A 20,954-nucleotide genomic window follows, 5' to 3' on the forward strand; every position below is an offset into this window, starting at 1 on the left:
TTCTCACAAAACGGTATCAATGCGAATAGTTCACGTTCATAGTTCACCGTTTCAATTTTGAAGTGGGTCAAAGTTCAGATCATTTCAATTTTCCAACATGGACTTAAGTATCTGGGAAGGCCTCAGGATCACTTGGGAGTGTGACCAATCACAGCGAAATAGGCGTACCTAGAGGAGGGATGCGGGTGGAGTAAATTAAACAAACTGGGTCGGATGCAGGAAGTCCATGGGAACACCGAAGAAAGAGGTGTAGTATCCTGAAGATCTAGAAAGGTTCAATTCAAAAAGATTATCGCTTATCAAAGTTTTGTTGTAGTTAGGAAGAACTTGTGACCAATCACAGGGGAGGAAGCACAAATCCAAGAAAATACAGCTGGAATAGGTGCAGATTCTGGAAGATCTAAAAGGTTTTCTGTGCGGGTTATTGTGTGTAGCTGCTCTATATGAGTCCACAACTCAATACAAAGCGGCAAAAATGAGCGAGTTCTCTTTAAGAAATGCTGTATTTTTACACTAGTGTGTGCAATGCTTTGTGGGTAATGCAGTGTGAAGCGAGTTGAGTACTTCATGTGTCTGCTGTAAAAGCTTAGTGGGCCCAATCACAGTGGAGTTGGCATTCCTGGAATAAATTAAAACAGACTGTTTTGGAAATCCAAGGAAATACAGCTGGAATAGGTGTAGATTCTGGAAGATCTAGAAAGCTTTCTATGCAGGTTATTGTGTGTAGCTGCTCTACAGCAAACCAGCGAAACTCTAGTGAGGATAATAGCAAAAAAATGAATTAACACCTCCAAATTAGTATTGTATTCTTCATTCTGGCCATGATGATGATGTTGGAAGTACAGTTTGCTTTATCAGAAAATAAACTCAAAACATGTAAATTCAACTTCAATTACCTGGTGTCTTTGAATGCAACCCCTCTTAAAAATGTTCAGCTACTCTCCAAGGGGAACAATTATGTTCATTTTTGGACCTTTGTATTGAGTTATGGCCTCCTATAGAGCAGCTACACACAATAACCCACACAGAAAGCTTTCTAGATCTTCCGGAATTTGCACCTATTCCAGCTGTATTTCCTTCAATTTCCAAAATGGATTATTTTAATGTATTCACCCACGACACGCCCACTCTGCAGTGATTGATCCAAGCCAGTTAGTACAGTTTGTACCGGAGCATGCCCATATAAGGACATCCTGCTCAACGTGACATCACCGTGTTAGAAAAAGGTCACTGAAACCGAGCTTTCAGATCATCCTAAGCTTCTTTCAGGGCTCATTCCCGAATACGCAAACCTCATTATCTGAAACTTTGGCAACGTTTAACACGAGAATACAACATTGTAACATTTATAGGTCAGAAAAGTGGAAAACTAGACTACTGCTATGCTATCGAATCCTGTTGCTATCAATGCTATCAAACTTTCACATTAAAGTTTGGAAAAGTAGCCAACAAAGTTGCTCAATTGGCAACACTATGTACTAGGATCAATACTCAATGGCTCTGGTGATTTCTCTGACACAGTGTGTCCGACAATGAGTGCTCCTCCTCGGGCCGGCGAGGTTGGAGGCAGCGGCCACACGTCCCGGTTCTCCTGAGCTCTACAGCACCAGTAGTGCGTCTGACAAAGTGTGTGCGACAATGAGTGCTCCTCCTCTGGGAGGTCTACTCTTTGAGGTCAGGGGTTCTCCAGTGCCAGTAGATCATAAGCTACTACAGTAAACCTCGGATATATCGGATTCAATTGTTCCCACTGGTTTTGTCCGATATAAGCGAAATCCGTTATATGCGTATACCGGAAAATGTCCGTTTTATGCATATATCGGATTTATATCCGGTATATGCGTAAATCGGATTTTATCCGTTATAAAAAGGCACTTCCGTGACTATGTTTCCAATGTACCTGGACGCGCAGGCAACGCTGCAAACGCTGCAAATGACGTCGTATAGCGGCCTGTCACCATTCGGCGAATCGGAGCGCCACGATGCGGCCATCCGATATATGCGAGGGAAATTTAATGGAAATGCATTGGAACGGGACTGGAGATTTTGTCCGAAATAGGCGAAATCCGTTATAAAAAATCCGATATATGCAATGAATTTTTATTGGAAATGCATTACAGAAAAATCGGTTCTTTTTTTCATCTGTCCGTTGTGAGCGAATTTCCGATATATCCGAGTCCGATATATCCGAGGTTTACTGTAGTAGCTTCTAAACACTTTTAAATTAGCACATCCGTTTTTACCGCAAGCACAAAAAAACAAGGGAATACAGCTGGAATAGGTGCAGATTCTGGAAGATCTACTACATTTTCGGTCTCATCTTTGTGGGGGTGGGACTTGTAAGTAAATGTGCATAAGGCATCGAGCATGTGTCTCACACCACAGATGTCATTTTAATCAGGAGTGGAGTTTCTTTACGTTTCAAAGGCGTGGACTTTACCTTCAAACTATTGCCGAATGCATCATCGTTCAAGCAACCCCAGCCAGATTTAACTAAACACACCTCTGAATATTTCTGTAAATTAACTAGGGTGGAGTTTCAACAACCTGATTAACGGCACACCCATCTAAATGGTGCTGGCAACCAGTCAAAAACACACCATGAACATCACTGACGACAATGCTGTGCAATTGCTTGGTATGTCACCTGTACTGTGTAATTAACCAATTAGTTGCTTTACACTGTGTCTCTTTTGAGTCATGGTCTTCATTCTGAGAAACATTCCTGTCCGGCAGGTAGACAACACAATCATATGAATCATAAAACGCTGCTGATGTCACTGGTGGAAGTCAAGAAGGTTGGTATGTAAATGAATATGTCCTTCACTGAGAAGCTCCAGCCTCCACCATGCGATCATGCGTGATCGTCATCGACATTTGTCCACCTGGACACTGCTGATAAAGTTGTAGGATTTGGCAATGTGGTTCGCGTGTCTGCCCCTCAGCCAGGGGGTTCTGGGGTGGAATTCTTGGCTGTGTGGAGTTGGTGCTTGTGTGGGTTTTCTCCTGCATACCCATGTCATGTTCAGAGCCTCTGGACAGGAGGGATGCATTCAGGACGCTCGGTTGTACTGGCTATGACCAAGTTTGAGTAGTTACTGAGGAATCCATGAAGAATTCATGAGTAGAGTGGTTACTAGGGAACTCATGAAGAATAAATACGTAGAGTAGTTACTGAGAAACTAAGGCACATCGATTTAGAGTAGTTACTGAGGAACTCATGAATAGTTAATGAGTAGAGCAGTTACTGAGAAACGAAGGCACATCAATTGAGAGTAGTTACTGAGAAAATGATGAAGTATTAATGAGTAGCTACTGATGAACTAAGGCACATCAATTTTGAGTAGTTACTGAGGAACTCATGACGAATTAACGAGTACAGTACTTAATGAGGAACTAAGGCATATTAATTTAGAGTAGTTACTGAGGAACTAAGGCCCATCAATCTACAGTAGTTACTGAGGAACTAAGGTCCATCAATTCACAGTAGTTACTAAGGAACCCATAAATAATGAACGAGTACAGTAGTTACTGAGGAACTCATGCATAATTAATGAGTAGTTACTGAAGAACTAAGGCACATTCATTTAGAGTAGTTACTGAAGAACTCATGACAAATTAACGAGTACAGTAGTTATTGAGGAACTAAGGCACATTCATTTAGAGTAGTTACTGAGGAACTCAAAGAATTAATGAGTAAAGGAGTTACTGAGGATCTCATGAAGAATTAATGAGTAGAGTAGTTACTGGGGAACTCATGAAGAATGAATGAGTAGAGTAGTTACTGGGGAACTCGTGAAGAATGAACGAGTAGAGTAGCTACTGGGGAACTCATGAAGAATGAATGAGTAGAATGGTTACTGAGGAAGATACATTAACTTAGAGTAGTTACTGAGGAACTCATAAATAATTTGAATAGTGTAGTTACTGAGGAACCAAGGCACATTCATTTAGAGTAGTTAAGGAGGAACTCATGACAAATTAACGAGTACAGTAGTTACTGAGGAACTAAGGCACATTCAGTTAGAGTAGTTAGGAACGCACATTCAGTTAGAGTAGTTACTGGGGAACTCATGAAGAATGAATGAGTAGAGTAGTTACTGAGGAACTCATGAAGAATGAATGAGTAGAGTAGTTACTGAGGAACTCATGAAGAATGAATGAGTAGAGTAGTTACTGAGGAACTCATGAAGAATGAATGAGTAGAGTAGTTACTGAGGAACTCATGAAGAATGAATGAGTAGAGTAGTTACTGAGGAACTCATGAAGAATGAATGAGTAGAGTAGTTACTGAGGAACTCATGAAGAATGAATGAGTAGAGTAGTTACTGAGGAACTCATGAAGAATGAATGAGTAGAGTAGTTACTGGGGAACTCATGAAGAATGAACGAGTAGAGTAGTTACTGGGGAACTCATGAAGAATGAATGAGTAGAGTAGTTACTGAGGAACTCAAAGAATTAACGAGTAAAGTAGTTACTGAGGAGCTCATGAAGAATGAATGAGTAGAGTAGTTACTGGGGAACTCATGAAGAATGAATGAGTAGAGTAGTTACTGGGGAACTCATGAAGAATGAACGAGTAGAGTAGTTACTGGGGAACTCATGAAGAATGAATGAGTAGAGTAGTTACTGGGGAACTCATGAAGAATGAACGAGTAGAGTAGTTACTGGGGAACTCATGAAGAATGAATGAGTAGAGTAGTTACTGAGGAACTCATGAAGAATGAATGAGTAGAGTAGTTACTGGGGAACTCATGAAGAATGAACGAGTAGAGTAGTTACTGGGGAACTCATGAAGAATGAACGAGTAGTTACTGAGGAACTCATAAAGAATTAACGAGTAAAGTAGTTACTGAGGATCTCATGAAGAATGAATGAGTAGAGTAGTTACTGAGGAACTCATGAAGAATGAACGAGTAGAGTAGTTACTGAGAAACTCAGAAAGAATTAACGAGTAAAGTAGTTACTGAGGATCTCATGAAGAATGAACGAGTAGAGTAGTTACTGGGGAACTCATAAAGAATGAATGAGTAGAGTAGTTACTGAGGATCTCATGAAGAATGAATGAGTAGAGTAGTTACTGGGGAACTCATGAAGAATGAACGAGTAGAGTAGTTACTGGGGAACTCATGAAGAATGAACGAGTAGAGTAGTTACTGGGGAACTCATGAAGAATGAACGAGTAGAGTAGTTACTGGGGAACTCATGAAGAATGAACGAGTAGAGTAGTTACTGAGGAACCAAGGCACATTCATTTAGAGTAGTTAAGGAGGAACTCATGACAAATTAACGAGTACAGTAGTTACTGGGGAACTAAGGCACATTCAGTTAGAGTAGTTAGGAACGCACATTCAGTTAGAGTAGTTACTGGGGAACTCATGAAGAATGAATGAGTAGAGTAGTTACTGAGGAACTCATGAAGAATGAACGAGTAGAGTAGTTACTGAGGAACTCATGAAGAATGAACGAGTCGAGTAGTTACTGAGGAACTAAGACACATCAATTTAGAGTAGTTACTGAGGAACTCACGAAGAATGAATGAGTAGAGTAGTTACTGAGGAACTCATGAAGAATGAATGAGTAGAGTAGTTACTAAGGAACTAAGGCACATCAATTTAGAGTAGTTACTGAGGAACTCATGAATAGTGGTTATGGTTAGGTAGGTTTGTTCCTCATGAACCACTCTAATGTCGTGTACCTTATTGCAATCATTTTCACTTTTGTGTGATTCCTTTATAAACAAATGATGCCTGATTTGTATTTTTGGGAAGTTTCCCCAGATATGTTTGCAGTTGGATCTGATTCAAAAACGTCATTATTAACCAAATACTTCTCATATAACTTGAAAAGGGACCTAAATACTTATGTTCTAAATACCTGATACCTAAAATGAGTCATTTTCTAATCCAGATGTAATGACCAAGTATTTACTTTGAACATGTTCATGACAGGGTAGACATGTTTGCAGTTTGCAAGCGAACCCAGCTTATGACTACAAAATGAACAAGAAGAGGGTGTGAGGCATCAAGAGCCAACACTTTTCATTCCCTTGATTCCACTGCAGCCATTAAAACTAATTAAAGCACTCTTCTACAGAACATTTCCGTGTGAGGCACCGCCCTTACCCTCGAACGACGGCGTCTAATCACAATGTGCCGTGTCATGTGTTGGACTTAAATCACATTTGACCCGGTACTCCGGAAGCCCACTAAAAAAAAATCCACCATTTTTCACTGTGTGTTATGAACCAGAAGTTAAAACACTCTTGAGTTGACATCTAGTAGCACATTCTCAGATGATATGAAGTCATTTGACAAGGTTCCTTGTGGTTCCCCGAAAAGAACCCATAGACCAATTAGTGAAGCTCATTGACTAAAACTGATCCTAAATCAACTCATCTAGTTAGTAGATTTCATATCCCCCACCTGTTTACTGTTGTACTTACCTTTGAGAACCAGGTAGGCGGGATCCTGTCTGATGTGTCATGTGACAGTCAACATTCCAGAGCTAGCATATAAAAAGATGGCTTGTCATGATCCTCGCCACATCCTCTCAGCGTCAAGCATCAAAAGAGCAAAGGTAACACGACACGGCTTTACATCCTGCTTTTAAACAGACTTTATATTGATTTCAACAAAACAGTCAAAGTGAGAACAGCAACAATACACCGGATTATGATTTTTTTTGTCATTGATATTTACTTTTTTTTTTTTTTAAATGAACATTGTGTATTTGTCTATCATTGCACAGATGGCATTGGCTTTTCGCATGTTGCTTCTCCTTTGTGGGATCGGTGGACTTGTGACTGGAGCTGTAAGTCCAAAATCCTTCATTATTCTGTGAAATTTTGATTCTGTTGATGTGGATTTCTGATTTGAACAACTTATTTTTTTACAGTGGTCAGAAAAGGACTCCAAGTGCAAAGGTATAAGTGGCATAAACCAATCGATAAACCAATCATGTGACACCATTTTTTCTGAATGTAACCTTTGTGTTGCAGAGCGTTACTGTCCCAAAGGCTGGTATCTGTTGAACGATCGCTGTTTCATCTTCGTAGAGCAGAGGAGGCAATTTGCAGATGCAGAGGTACAGAAGAATTTCACACTAAATCAGTCGACAGGGAAAATATATTTTCTACCAATTATCCAACGGATCCTTAAAAAAAAATCAATGTGATCATTTGTTCTCCCATCAGGATATCTGCATCCTTAAAGGTGGGAATCTGGTTTCAATCCGTAATACTCTAGAGAACGCACTGGTCAAAGCGCTTATAGCGCAGGAGGGTAGACAAGATAACAGCACCTGGATTGGATGCCACGACGCCATTGCGGTGAAGCAACGTTTTTCAACATTAAGGAAGTTGGTATAAGGCTGTCGGGAATTTTAGTTGTGATGCATGAATCTGTCTTCCAGGAGGATAAGTTCGTCTGGACTGATGGCACCGAGTTTAAATTCTCTGACTTTGTCCCAGGCCAGCCAGACAACTTTAATGACAATGAAGATTGTTGCGAGATTAACCGAAGTAAGAACATTTATTCTTTACTTCTATCTGCATATCTTTGGGATGTCTGGTCTTCCGATTGGAAAACCAAATCAGAAAATTCAAGAAAATTCATTTCTTGTTTTTTTTTTTTCTTCCTTACAGCAAATCAATGGAATGACGACGCGTGCGTGGATCCTAATTACTTTGTTTGTGCCAAAGACGTGCTCTGCAAACACTGATCCGGTTTTCCGCAATGATGTCATTTCCATTGCCTTGCTGACTCTTTCCGAGACGACATTGGACTTCATTTGGTGTTAAAATATCTGGAATCATTATGCTCTTTTCTTTTTTTCTTCTATAAGGTTCCATGTTTCCTGATTGTCAGTTAAACTCATTTAGATGCTTTGAAGGGTACCTTTGAAATAAATGAAGGAATGCATTTGTTTGCGTCTTTACTTTCCGCAATGCCCATTTTTTGTTGTTGAAATAAACAGACAAATGAATTCCTCAAACTAAAATGCTTATTATTCTATTCGGAATGTCAGAAAAGAATGAAATTCCGATGCTTTATCTTTAATTTTAGTTATAAGACATCCAAAGATGCCTGATGATATTGTTTTTTTAAAGCAGTGAACTTAGCATTCAGTCAGTTATTGCGAACCACAAACTAAACATTCTAAAGATTCGCTAGCTGAAATCTAAAAAATAGCATTAAAAGACAATAGACATGGGATCTATCTAACACCAAAAAAAAACAACATTTTATATAACTGACTTATATATGAACCAAGCTACAATGATAGTTATTATAGCAGCTACGCCCAAAAACTTTATTTATCGGGCAGAGTAACACAGACTGAATTCGGTATTTTTTACCTGAAGACTGGAGTACTTGTGTTGTGCTGGAAGACGCAGCCATCCCCAGGTGCCGTGTTTCTGTTGACGGAAGCGCCTAAGGAAAGAATTTTGAGTAATGTTCAAAATAATGAAAATACGGAAAGATACTAAATGTTAGCATCAATGTACTTGTTAATGCATATCAAACAATAAAACAGTTTTTTTAGGGTTTACCTCCCAATGACATGCATTGTTAGCTAGCTCATGTTAACTTGCTTAAGCTAGTTATAATGCACAGAAAAGGGAACTAATATGAGTTCATGTTTCATATAAGGATTGTGGATGATGGGTAAAAATGAAATTCTGTCATTGTGAAGCTGGAAGCTAGATGGGTTGGATTAGCTTAGAACAGTATGCTAGTGCTAATGCTAGTGCTAATGCTGGATGACTGTTTACACCCTGTTGTGTTTTAGCCAGCATTTAAGCATGAAAGGCACGTTTATTCTTGTGACCAGCAAAACAAAAAAAGTCAGAAGACATATTTGGGGCAGTCTTGGAGGAGTGCGGCGCACCCAACTCAGTGATAATTTGGTCCGGCGCACCACTGTGCACAGCCCATTTGGTAGACTAGACTGCGTGGCGCCACGCCAGGGGAGGTGTCCACATTTTCGTGACAAAACAGTACGCCCAAGCTGGTCAGCTCCGAACTGGTCTATACGCGGCGCAGGCGAAGCGCAGCCTGTATAATGGTAAATTGGCTGACAGGTGCACAGTGCAGACACGTCACCAAAACCTCACAGGTAGATTTTTTTTAGAGTCTTGCGCACATCACATTTGATGTCAGATCAAAGACGTCATGCATAATGGATGGATGCCATCCAATAATTTGATATATTGGAACCTATCCCAGCTGTCTTCAGGAGAAATGCGGGACACACCCTCACCCTCACTCACCCACACTCCCCGGCGACCACTCTGGCCATCTAAACAATGAAAAATTGCCATGTAGTTTTATATATATATTTTTTTCTAACACAAACGTTCTTGTTAGCATAACTTGTTCACTAAACGGCGAAAAAAAGCGTCACCTTCTTCATCAAAATGCTGTCACTTTTCCTAATACCTCCATTTTGGGTTACAGTATCAAAGGGGAGAAACACTATTGAATTCAAGAAAAAAAGTCATGTCAAAACAGGAAGGTGGTGTCCGTGTTTTGTCTCGCTGCCATATTGTGTCTTTGGGTCAGTGTCAGGTCAAGAATCACGTCTTCAATGAAGGTAAAAGTAAACATAACATGTTCATTTATTGATGTCCATTTATGTGCATTTTGGATTCTTTTCTGTCTGTAAAACTATAAAAATGTCTTTTGTGATAACATTGTTGGCTTTTTGGAATGGATTAAATGGATTTATATGATTTGTTTTGGGAAAAAAAATAATTTGGTTAGCATCCACTTCAGTTAGCATCCACTTCAGTTAGCATCCACTTCAGTTAGCGTTAGCCTTGTAAAATGAATGAATGACGCTAACAAAGGTTAAGCAAATCAATGTAATCCAATGTATTTTGTTTATTTGAAAGAGTTAGTTAAGGTTTATAGGTTGTGGTTATATGATATATAAGGTGTATAAGTTATGGTTTATAAGGTTTATAAGTTGCGGTTATATGGTTTATAAGGTGTATAAGTTATGGTTATATGGTTTATAAGGTATATAAGTTATGGTTATATGGTTTCTAAGGTATATAAGTTATGGTTATATGGTTTATAAGGTATATAAGTTATGGTTATATGGTTTCTAAGGTATATAAGTTATGGTTATATGGTTTCTAAGGTGTATAAGTTATGGTTGTATGGTTTATAAGTTATGGTTATATGGTTTATAAGGTGTATAAGTTATGGTTATATGGTTTAGAAGTTATGGTTATATGGTTTATAAGGTTTAGAAGTTATGGTTATATGGTTTATAAAGTGTATAAGTTATGGTTATATGGTTGATAAGTTATGGTTATATGGTTTCTAAGGTTTATAAGTTATGGTAATATGGTTTCTAAGGTTTATAAGTTATGGTTATATGGTTTACAAGGTATATAAGTTATGGTTGTATGGTTTATAAGTTATGGTTATATGGTTTATAAGGTATATAAGTTATGGTTATATGGTTTATAAGTTATGGTTATATGGTTTATAAGGTATATAAGTTATGGTTATATGGTTTATAAGTTATGGTTATATGGTTTATAAGTTATGGTTATATGGTTTATAAGGTATATAAGTTATGGTTATATGGTTTATAAGTAATGGTTATATGGTTTATAAGGTATATAAGTTATGTTTATATGGCTATAATGGTTGTAAGGCTAAAAAGTCAGTATGCTAACTGCTGTATTGCTATTACATTGAAGCGTAGCTGGTCGCACACAATAAGACTTAAAGTCAAGTTGCACTAGGGTGGCTTGGTGGACAGGATGCGTTGCCACGGTGACCCATGCCAAACAGAGATATCATGGACCCTTGACCCGAGAGGGGTGGAGAAAGCATATGGATGATGAAAGTGAGCATTGTGTAAGCCAATTAAGCTTTTAGGAACTCCTAGCAAGACAAGTACGGCTACGCCTTAGACCGGCACGCACATTGGAAATGTACGTGTGGGACTGTTTGTGGCTGTAATTTGACTTTGTTTCGAGATGTTATGTTATAATTGAACTGGACGAGTGGCATACCAAGCAGCCATGCAACATTGGCGTCACTGGAGATGGAGGAAGTGTTTGTTCGAGACCATTCATGTTGGGTGCGGCATCAATTATCACAGTGAAGTTCCACCCCTTAATTAAAGTCATTAATTTTCAGGTGTGACGTTGAGCTGATGGAGTCAGGATCTTTTCATTTATGTGAAACTTCTTTACTCAGAGGGGGGTGGGGGGGGGGCAAATGGATGCAAATATTCACTTCAGTGTCGTCTCGGGATCTGTTCACCCTTTGTGGGTCCAACTCAGCCTGCTTATGTTTACTGCTGTGGAAGGTCAGCAATGGAGGTTCTAAATTTTTGAAAGAAATCTCATCATAGTGAGAATATTTGTGGGTGTGGCTTCACTCTTCGGTTCAGTACCCTCCGAAATAACGTTACATCTGTCAACGCAGTTTATTTGCAAAATGGCCAATGACACAATGAAGGAAGGAAAGACGCACACACCCACAAACCCACTTTGCTGACTCATTCTTTGCTTCGGAGAGGACAGAACGGTAGAGCAGGTGGTTTGGAAGATCAGGGTGTGACATGGAAGTCATTCAAGTCATTAATCAAGCAAAGAGAATGTTTCGGTTTTTTGCAGCAGCACCACCCTAACTCTTCTTGTAGTTACGACTCTTTCAACTAAAAACCATCAGCAAACCCCAACATGGGTCCACAAAGTATGACTTACAGTACTTGTTAAAGCCGAAAACTATGACTGGTGTTGTTGTTTGATAAACACATCATTGTTTTACTTTGAAAGAACAATTGGGAAAGTAAACCGAAACTCTTTAAAAAAGCAGTGTTGTATCTTTAAATATGCAAATTCAGGGTATAAGGTAGTGTCGTATTTTGTAAATATGCATATTCAGGGTCTAAGGTAGCGTCGTATTTTGTAAATATGCATATTCAGGGTCTAAGGTAGTGTCGTATTTTGTAAATATGCATATTCAGGGTCCAAGGTAGTGTCGTATTTTGTAAATATGCATATTCAGGGTCTAAGGCAGTGTCATATTTTGTAAATATTCATATTCAGGGTCTAAGGCAGTGTCATATTTTGTAAATATTCCGATTCAGTGTCCAGGGAACAAAAGTTCCTTTAAGCATCTTCATTTCGTTCGGTGCAAATAGGAACTTGTCGGATGTGTCATGTGACACAAGTGACATAGTCAACATTCCAGGGCTACGTCAAGTTGGCGTATAAAAAAGGGAGACTCGTCCTCCATACCTCCACTCAGCATCAAGCATCACGACTGCAAAGGTAACATTACACATTCGGAACTCCATTTCATAACAATAAAAACAAAAAAAAAACTGCGACTTAACTCGTTAAACATACCAACCCAAAGCCAGGAAGTCTTTTATTATTTATTATTTATTATTCCACAGATGGCATCGGCTCTCTCTGTGTTCGTTCTCCTTTGTGGGATCAGTGGACTGGTGTCTGGATCTGTAAGTGGAACTTCAAAAAGCTTTTCTACTAGGAGATGATTTTGTTCTGACAGTATCTTCTTGTCTTCACAGTGGTCTGAAGTGACAGTGAGAGGTTGGTGTATTTATTATTTTTATTCTTTTCATTGCACTATTGTGTCTAACATATATATTTTATAGTTCCGTCATGTCCGAGGCATTACACTCGGATAAACAACCGTTGCTTCCGTTTTATACACGAAGAGAGGACTTTTGAAGATGCAGAGGTAACAATAAATCATTTCTTTGTATATTTATTGGAATGAACACAATAAAAATCAAATATAAATTCTATTTTTAGTTGGTCTGCAACTCTCTTGGAGGGAATCTGGCGTCTGTCACAAGCGCCGTGGAGAATGAAATCATTCTAGAACTGACCAAGGGTCTGACTACCTGGATCGGATTCAATGACATTGAAGTGGTAAGCAAGCAGTAGTCCTGATGCCGTGTTTTGTCCCATACGGTTCTTCCACTCAAGGAAGGATATAAGAACGTAGGTGTGATTTTTTTTGTTCTCCAGGACGAAACCTTTGTGTGGACAGATGGTACAACCCCATCATTTACTAACTTTGAGAACGATATCGAACCCGTCGATGAAGCTGAGGACTGCGTATTGATAAACGGCAATGGTATGACGACTCAACATATTTCATATTTCATTTCCTTTAAAAACACATTCTTGCGTCTTTTTTTTTCAGGTGACTTCTGGGACGACGAGGACTGCACATCCAACTATTACTTTGTTTGTGTGACGTGTCCCCATTAGGCTCGCCGTGGCGTTCTGTGGAACAATGTTCTCTAGCTCATCTTGATGTCACTTCTGTGGAAAAATAAGTTGTCAGTGGTGTCTTTTGTGCTTCTGGATTTCCAACAAAGTCTTCTCTTTCTTCTGCAACGCTGTTAAGTTGTTATTGATTGTTATTAGTCATCAGACACATTTGGAATCTTACATCCTTCTAATAAATGACGTAATCTTTCTCTCCGCATCAATTTGTGCTTGTGTGTTAGCTCACATTCGTAGAAAAGCAGATATCAATTAGCAACATACTTGTCTCATCGATGTAACATTACTGACACCTAGAGGACAAGGTGAATATTACACTACTTTGTATGGATTAGGACAGACTCAATGGACTTCAATGTCTTTCTTAACAAGCAGAGAATAAATGCAGTGGATATTATGACGTCACAAAACTTGAGGTTTTAATTGGTCTCTTAGTGTCAGGTAAAATCCTGATCTTAATTAGATGTACCTGTATATTAGGGTTAGGTTTTGGGGGTGCTTTCATACTGATTGTGCTAGATTGTTGCGAGATTTGATCCTTTCTGCTCCGGTGTATTGGGAAGCTACGCAAATTAACTACAGCTGTGTCCAAATTTCAAATTCTGATGTTCTCATGCGTTCCTCATCAAGGCGTGACCTCATCAAGTTTTTTTTTTCCCCACGATTTGGCCTATCATCCACACAAGCACGTGGATGTTTGGTTTTGTGTGGATTCGGGCAAAAATGTTTAGCTATGGACGCCAATAATGTGAGTTTTACGTTTCCCAGCGTCACTACCTGCCACGTGTTCTTCCCGTGCATGTGTGGGTTTTCTCCGGGTATTCCGGTTTCCTCCCACATTCCAAAAAACATGCTAGGTTAATTAGCAACTCCAAATTGTCCATAGGTATGAATGTGAGTGTGAATGGTTGTTTGTCTATATGTGCCCTGTGATTGGCTGGCCACCAGTCCAGGGTGTACCCCGCCTCTCGCCCAAAGACAGCTGGGATAGGCTCCAGCACCCCCCGCGACCCTCGTGAGGAAAAAGCGGTAGAAAATGAATGAATGAATGAAATTGTCCATAGGTATGAATGTGAGTGTGAATGGTTGTTTGTATATATGTGCCCTGTGATTGGCTGGTGACCAGTCGCTGAGAAAAAAAAACACTGGGATAGGCTCCAGCATACCCATGTGACCCTCGTGAGGATAAGCGGCATAGAAAATGGATGAATGGTTGAACACCCTTTTAGTAGAGCGGTGTACAAATGTGAACAATATACTGTAAAAGTACATATTGTAACTGAGTACATATACAACATGTCATTAACCTATTTCCATACATGTAGACATGTACTTTACATGTCTCAGTGTATGTTTTTTGGGATGAAATTCAAATGTAATCAAATACACAAACACGTGACCTGGATTCAAGTCCCAATTTTGATGACTTTGATGATTAGGCTTATTAGACATTAATCACAAAAGACTTGAACTTTGACACCCTGACTTAGATCTTGTCTGAGGCCTGGGAAAAAACCTGATGTGATTAAAATGAGTATTCAACTCATGTGATGTTATTTCCAGCAAAACAACATATTTTCCCTTGGAGTCGGCCTCGTTAAATGTATCTATTAATGTCCAATCAGGTTAATAGAACAATGTGTGGACTACTTTCTGTGCTGTGACTAAATCCAGAATGTCAGCACTATTTTTCTTCTTATTCCTTCAGTCTTGCCACAATTGACATTTTTTTTTTGTTTAAAAAAAAACAACAAAACAATTAAAAATGCATTCATTGTCTTTGTGGAACTGAATAGACAATGACTTTGGACTTGACTTGATCTTTCTAATTAATTCTTTTAGGGTTTTTAAGGTTGCTCAACAACTGAATAGTGAACAAATATGGAAAAAATGATTAGTCCAGCTTTGTTTATTCAGATTCTTGTTCATTTTAACTAACTAAAAGTACCTTTGTTTGGACAAATATACAACAAAAATAGCTCACAAGAGTTTTGGCAGTACAATGCTAGAGTTATTTTGGTTGTTCTAAAGAAAACCATGGACCTCCTACAAGCTAACAATGCTAAAAATGTACCAGGAATTAAAATGGATCAATAAAATGAAGAAACTAATTGTTTTTTTCCAAGAAATTAAACCGTCATTATGATAAAAAAAAAATGGAATCTCATTTATATCCATCCATCCTTACATTTTCTATGCTGCTTATCCTCACTGGGGGTATGCTGGAGTCTATCCCAGCTGGTACATTTTCAAACAGCTCAAACCACGTGCAAAGCAAACAATCAAGATGAGGGAGGGTGTTGATCTTGATACAAGTATATCATCTTTTATTTATTTGACTTTCCCAGCCACTCCCGGAGTTGGCCTCTACTTGGTTTTCCTGTCAGAAGGGACTTTTTTCATAATTGCTAATTGTGGCGGGGGCGGGTTGGCATATTTCGTAAGAGTGGACGAGTGGTTTGCACGCAGGCCTCACAGCTAGGAGACCCGAGTTCAATCCCACCCTCGGCCATCTCTGTGTGGAGTTTCCTTTTCTCCCCGTGCATGCGTGGGTTTTCTCTGGGTACTCCGGTTTTCCTCCCACATTCCAAAAACATGCTAGGTTAATTGGCGACTCCAAATTGTCCATTAAGGTAAGGTAAGTTGTGACTTAGACTTCTTCTACTTCCTGACATAAATCCATTCTTGATGAGGCTTCAAACATGAATATACGCACTGAATTTGGACCCCAGTATTGATCGAAAGAGGTAGGTGGTGATCACACAAATATAATATTTATTAGCCGGCCACAAAAAAGTACAAAATTACAGGCAAGCTGCAGCTGCTATTGTTCTAAACGGTGGTGCTGATGACAAATTGGCCACAGTTGTGTCTTGTAGCTTCACTCAGAAGCACACGAATCTCAAGAGCAAAAAGACAAAAAGAATGAAAGCGTGAAAGTGACATTTTATACAATGGAAGCTGACAGGACCAGTGGTGGTTATCGAAAGTGTCATACGGGCAACTGGCCTCTAGAGGGCGCCAAAGATTACGGGAAAGAAATACATTTATTAGCGTTCAGTACTAAATTCAGGATATACTGTATATGTGGCTGGGATACTCGTGCACGACGTCCAGTACGTCACGTGGATCAAACCAAAGTGAGTATGAGGGGGGTTGGACTGAGTTCATTGCTGGGCGAGGTAAAAAATGTACAATTACAACAGTAATTGCTCAAACATAACAAAATATTTCATTAATATTATATTATTTATATCGCAGTCTTAAACATGTAATTTCTGAAAATATTCAGTCAATATGTGTTGGTTGAGCCTTGATTGCTTGTCGAGTGACGGTGGGAGACAGCAAATATTAATATCACTCGTGTTTCAACAAAACACGGAAAAGTGAAAGTCATAATTTACAGAGAGAAATTAAGAAGAATAGAAATGGATAAAATATAAAAAGGTATGAAGCTACATTATCACTTCATGTACACCATATTATGGAATTCGTGTGGTCAAATAAGCTAATGCTACTTGGTGGCCATAGGCTAACTGCTATTAATGTGTTTTCTTGACTGAAATATTTAATTATGTAAGTAATATACTACATTCCACCACGGACAGGGATCTTATGTCTATCACCAACATGTTCAGTACCAGTGTTTGCTACGCATTGGAGCTGAGTTTCGCCCTTTAGTAAGTTAGCCCTCTGTTTATGCCAACATTAGCATTATGCTAACATTTAGCTTACCGAGACGATGTCGCCTCCTCGTTGTCATCACAAGCCATAATGTGCTTTCATTTCAGGTGTTCGTACACCAAAGTTCTGTCTTGCATATATTCCACTGCACACTTTTATATTTTGTTTTCTTTTCTCAAAAGTGTAGCCATGATACCAGAGCCCGTCTGCTATGAAACTATTAAATCAGTTGTCAACTATTTTAATAACCGACATAATAGTAACTAGTAGCCCTACTATCCACCAAGAAAAAGTGAAGATTTTCAGGCTAAACGTGCAAGACAGTTCTACTTGAAACTGCTTTGTTTATTGTGGCTCAAAGAACAAAGATATTTTACTTACCAGCTGGATCAGAGTTGGCTGAAATGAAAGAGAAACAAGGTGACCTTTTCTCATTGTATATTTCTACGTGAGAGTGTATCCTTTGTCTCAATGGATCTTTTGAGCGTCAACTAAAACATGGCAGCGTGGATTCACAGAAGAAGACAGAACATTTTTGTCCCTCACCGTCTGTTCTTGTGTCGCTTGATAATGATGATGGCCGCCACAAGGAGCACCACAGCGAGAACCACCAACACCACTGTGGCGGCCACGGCGTAGGTCAAATTATCTGTTTAAAAAATATATAAAATAAATAAGAGCAAAAAGGAAACGTCGCCAAGATGTTCTATTGAGGATACAACCATTCAACTGTCTTTCTCACCTTCATCTTTTGCATTGCTCAGGATGCGTTTTCTCTCCAGCTTGGTGACCATGTCCTCCTTGATGCCAGAAAGCTGAAACACACATTCGTACCTGCCCTCCACATCGGCCGTCACCTCCACTCTCAGGTCCACTGACATCTGGAAGGTTCCATCGTGGTTGGGGAGCATCTCGCCGTATTCCACATCCTCATGGAGCTCCTCGCCGTCTTTCCTCCAAAACAAGTCTGCTCTGTCGGGGTAGAAACCTGTTGCAAAGCACCTGACTGGAGAGGACGGAGTCTTCTGGAGGAGAGACACCTCTGGAAGTTCTGGACGGGACGATGTGGAGAGAAGGTGAGTAAAGAGTGTAGATTGTAAAGTTAGCAATGATGCTAACGTGGCTAAAAGGTGGTAAAGTACATCATGTGGTTCTACCTCTTCTCATGAGGACGTCCCTCCCAAACTCGACATACCTCTTCAGGTAATAAAGACAACGCTCGGTATGGTAATACTTAGTGTAGTCTAGTCGAGCCATGTCACGCTCCCATTCATGTTTGGTGGGTACAGCTTGTGGTTTCGCCGCGGTATATGTCCATGTCTTGGTGTCCAACGATATGTAGTCCTCTCCATCATAACCGTACTGTTCCCAACCTTGTACATCATTAGTTTCATCGTTCCATTCACAGCCAAGCATTTTCTGTAGAATGTGAACACCTGAGAAAGACACAAAGGGTTGTAAATAGCAATCCAATTCACTTTATTTATATAGCACATTTTATAAACAGAGTTTCCAAAGTGCTGCACACACTAGTAAAATAAAAAGTAAAAATAAAATACAATAAATAAAGGTATAAATTGAATTTAATCCAAAACTAAAAGATTAAATAAGAAATAAAATCGTAAAATAGATATTAAAATATTAAAAACAAGAAGCAAAGCAATAAAAGTATAAAAAATAAAATAAAGAACTAAAAGACACAGGACCATACGACTCACTCCGAGTTAAAAGCCAGAGAATAAAAGTGTTTTAAGGGTTGTAAAGAAGAGTTAAACCCCATCACCATCTCTGGCTCTCTCTCTCTCTCTCACTCACACACACACACACACACACACACCACAACCTCAACTGCGGACCACATGGGGGATGATGTCTAATGAAGCCTACAAGCAGAGGAAAGGTCTGTGCAAAAGCATCCACACGCTAAAGCAATCACCTCCAATCCACCCTAATATCTAATATCCTGGATAAGTAATTCGGTGATCAGTAAATGGCGATGGATCCCCACTCAAGATCCACCATTCCTGACGTGGCGAGAAAAATTCTCTTAAGTCATGGAGGCCAGAAGAGAACTGGAGCGTTAAGGAGCACTGTCTGAAACCCGACTGGCAGAAGAGCAAATGAAGAAGGAAAAAGCTGGTTACTCCTTCTTCTACATTCATTCATTCAGCCTATCCCAGCTGTCTTCGGGCGAGAGGCGGGGTACACCCTGGACTGGTGGCCAGCCAATCACAGGGCACATATAGACAAAAAACCATTCACACTCACATTCATACCTATGGACAATTTGGAGTCGCCAATTAACCTAGCATGTTTTTGGAATGTGGGAGGAAACCGGAGTACCCGGAGAAAACCCACGGGGAGAACATGCAAACTCCACACAGAGATGGCCGAGGGTGGGATTGAACCCTGGTCTCCTAGCTGTGAGGTCTGCGCGCTAACCACTCGACCGCCGTGCCGCCCCTTCTTCTACATATTATCCCATTTTGGTGCGACTCTTGTCCAAGAGTGTCAGTGTAAACGGTTGATATGTGTCCTATGATTGTATAGCAACCAGTCCAGGCTGTACTTTGCCTATCGCCCAATGTAAGCTGGGATAGACTTAAAATAAACCCATGACACTAATGAGGACAAGCGTTACAGAAAACGGGCGGACAGATGGAGACGTCAGTACCAGGAAGGGTACCATTAGGCAAGAGGGTGTTGGGAAAGACCAACAAAATCACTTTCCTCCTACCTCCAGTTTGGTTGAAGCGCTTCTTATAAATTTCAATGTGGTCTTTGAACACATGCTCATTGCGAAGACCGATTTCCGTGTGGCTCTCCCAGTAGTCCGGATCCTCCTCTGTGATTTTGTTCATCCAGTCCTGTTTGGCTTCGGCTTTCCTGCTGTTACTGTCATAGTGAAACACCTCGACATCATCCACGTAACCGACCACCACATAATCCGGGAAGTTTGAAAGGTGAGAGGACACGGTGTCGAAATATTTCACTGTGTGAATCCCTGAAAGAAAGACAAATAAGATTTGGAGTTATGTTCAGCGGTCTTGTACAGCGAATACTTAAGTCAATTCGGTTTTCAGTTGGGTATCGATGTGATCGTGAAAGCGCTGCAAAAGAAATCACAGTCAAGAGTTACATCATGTTATAGTTAAAATATAATACTGCCACAAAAAACATGTTTTATTTATTTTCATAACTATTTACATTGTAGATTTTCAAAACTATGAATGTGTGTGCACGTGAACACATTTACACCTGCATGTGTGTGTACTGCACATACTGTAAGTTACTGCATGTCAATATTTTGGATGAAGTAGCACCAAGACGATTTTGAAATGACAGCGTTTTTAAGGAAGTGGACTTACCAGGCACCACGCTGTGGATATGCACAGCTAGAATAAAGACGAAAAGTAAGTTCATGATCAGCTGTCAGAAATGCAGAATAAAAAGATGTTAGTTAGTTTTTATCCTTCAGAGATAGACAAAGTAACAAACACATGCCCGACAAGCAAACAGGACATGACAGCAAATGTGCGCTAATAAGCCAATGGCAACACAGCCTGTCCCTGACGTCACTAACAACTAGGGGACGCCGACAGTGAGTTTGCAGTTTACGCTGTGTCTCGACAGGAAGGTGAATATGGTTTATTTTAGACGTAATATTTAAAAGTATTTTGTAAAGTGTAGTTTGTTTTGTGTATGTTGTCTTCCTCTACTGAACTCGAGCGCCCCTTGTGGCTATATCAAGTAAATGCTGGAGTGGGTTTCGGGGAAATCACGTGATATCGAGGTGGACCATGTCAGATGTTGTCCAGTTGAGTAGGAGCGGAAGTCAAACATGCCAGGAACATGCTCTCAAATATGTTGAACAATATATCCAACTAATAAAAACTTTGGAAACAACAAGACACTAAAAACATTAACAGTTTATTCTGATTTAAATGTTTGTACTTGTTTTAACCCCTT

At 39.7% G+C, this 20,954-nt stretch overlaps 3 protein-coding genes across 9 annotated transcripts; 2 read left to right on the forward strand and 1 right to left on the reverse strand.

Moving 5' to 3' along the window:
* Positions 1-65: 65 nt before the first annotated feature.
* On the reverse strand, positions 66-20,526 carry LOC131136415 (class I histocompatibility antigen, F10 alpha chain-like). 5 transcript variants are annotated; one of them, XR_009131739.1, is made up of 9 exons: positions 20,354-20,526; positions 19,723-19,989; positions 18,143-18,421; positions 17,728-18,036; positions 17,532-17,634; positions 17,367-17,384; positions 8,361-8,436; positions 6,447-6,508; positions 66-168 (listed from the first exon to the last, which is right to left on the reverse strand). XR_009131739.1 is itself a non-coding variant. In XM_058083173.1 (7 exons), the coding sequence occupies exons 1-6, from the start codon at positions 20,406-20,408 to the stop codon at positions 17,375-17,377; spliced, it is 1,023 nt and encodes a 340-aa protein (XP_057939156.1). In that variant the 5' UTR covers positions 20,409-20,526; the 3' UTR covers positions 12,493-13,337; positions 17,367-17,374. The 5 variants fall into 5 exon arrangements, 4 of the variants coding, with proteins under 4 accessions (XP_057939156.1, XP_057939155.1, XP_057939157.1 ...); XM_058083173.1 differs by lacking the exons at positions 66-168; positions 6,447-6,508; positions 8,361-8,436 and adding an exon at positions 12,493-13,337; XM_058083172.1 differs by lacking the exons at positions 66-168; positions 6,447-6,508; positions 8,361-8,436 and adding an exon at positions 16,054-16,202.
* On the forward strand, positions 6,553-7,923 carry LOC131136417 (galactose-specific lectin nattectin-like). The gene is made up of 7 exons (XM_058083176.1): positions 6,553-6,580; positions 6,752-6,814; positions 6,899-6,926; positions 7,002-7,087; positions 7,197-7,331; positions 7,415-7,523; positions 7,647-7,923. Exons 2-7 carry the CDS (start codon positions 6,752-6,754, stop codon positions 7,721-7,723), a joined length of 498 nt encoding a protein of 165 aa, XP_057939159.1. The 5' UTR covers positions 6,553-6,580; the 3' UTR covers positions 7,724-7,923.
* Positions 9,316-13,495, forward strand: LOC131136418 (alpha-N-acetylgalactosamine-specific lectin-like). 3 transcript variants are annotated; one of them, XM_058083178.1, is made up of 8 exons: positions 9,318-9,598; positions 12,179-12,308; positions 12,437-12,499; positions 12,572-12,593; positions 12,659-12,744; positions 12,819-12,938; positions 13,038-13,146; positions 13,216-13,495. In XM_058083178.1, exons 3-8 carry the CDS (start codon positions 12,437-12,439, stop codon positions 13,281-13,283), a joined length of 468 nt encoding a protein of 155 aa, XP_057939161.1. In that variant the 5' UTR covers positions 9,318-9,598; positions 12,179-12,308; the 3' UTR covers positions 13,284-13,495. The 3 variants fall into 3 exon arrangements, with proteins under 3 accessions (XP_057939160.1, XP_057939161.1, XP_057939163.1); XM_058083180.1 differs by having other exon boundaries at positions 12,229-12,308; XM_058083177.1 differs by lacking the exon at positions 12,179-12,308 and having other exon boundaries at positions 9,316-9,598.
* Positions 20,527-20,954: the final 428 nt, after the last annotated feature.

Source organism: Doryrhamphus excisus, chromosome 10 (assembly GCF_030265055.1).
Source record: "Doryrhamphus excisus isolate RoL2022-K1 chromosome 10, RoL_Dexc_1.0, whole genome shotgun sequence".
Classification (NCBI taxonomy): domain Eukaryota; kingdom Metazoa; phylum Chordata; class Actinopteri; order Syngnathiformes; family Syngnathidae; genus Doryrhamphus; species Doryrhamphus excisus.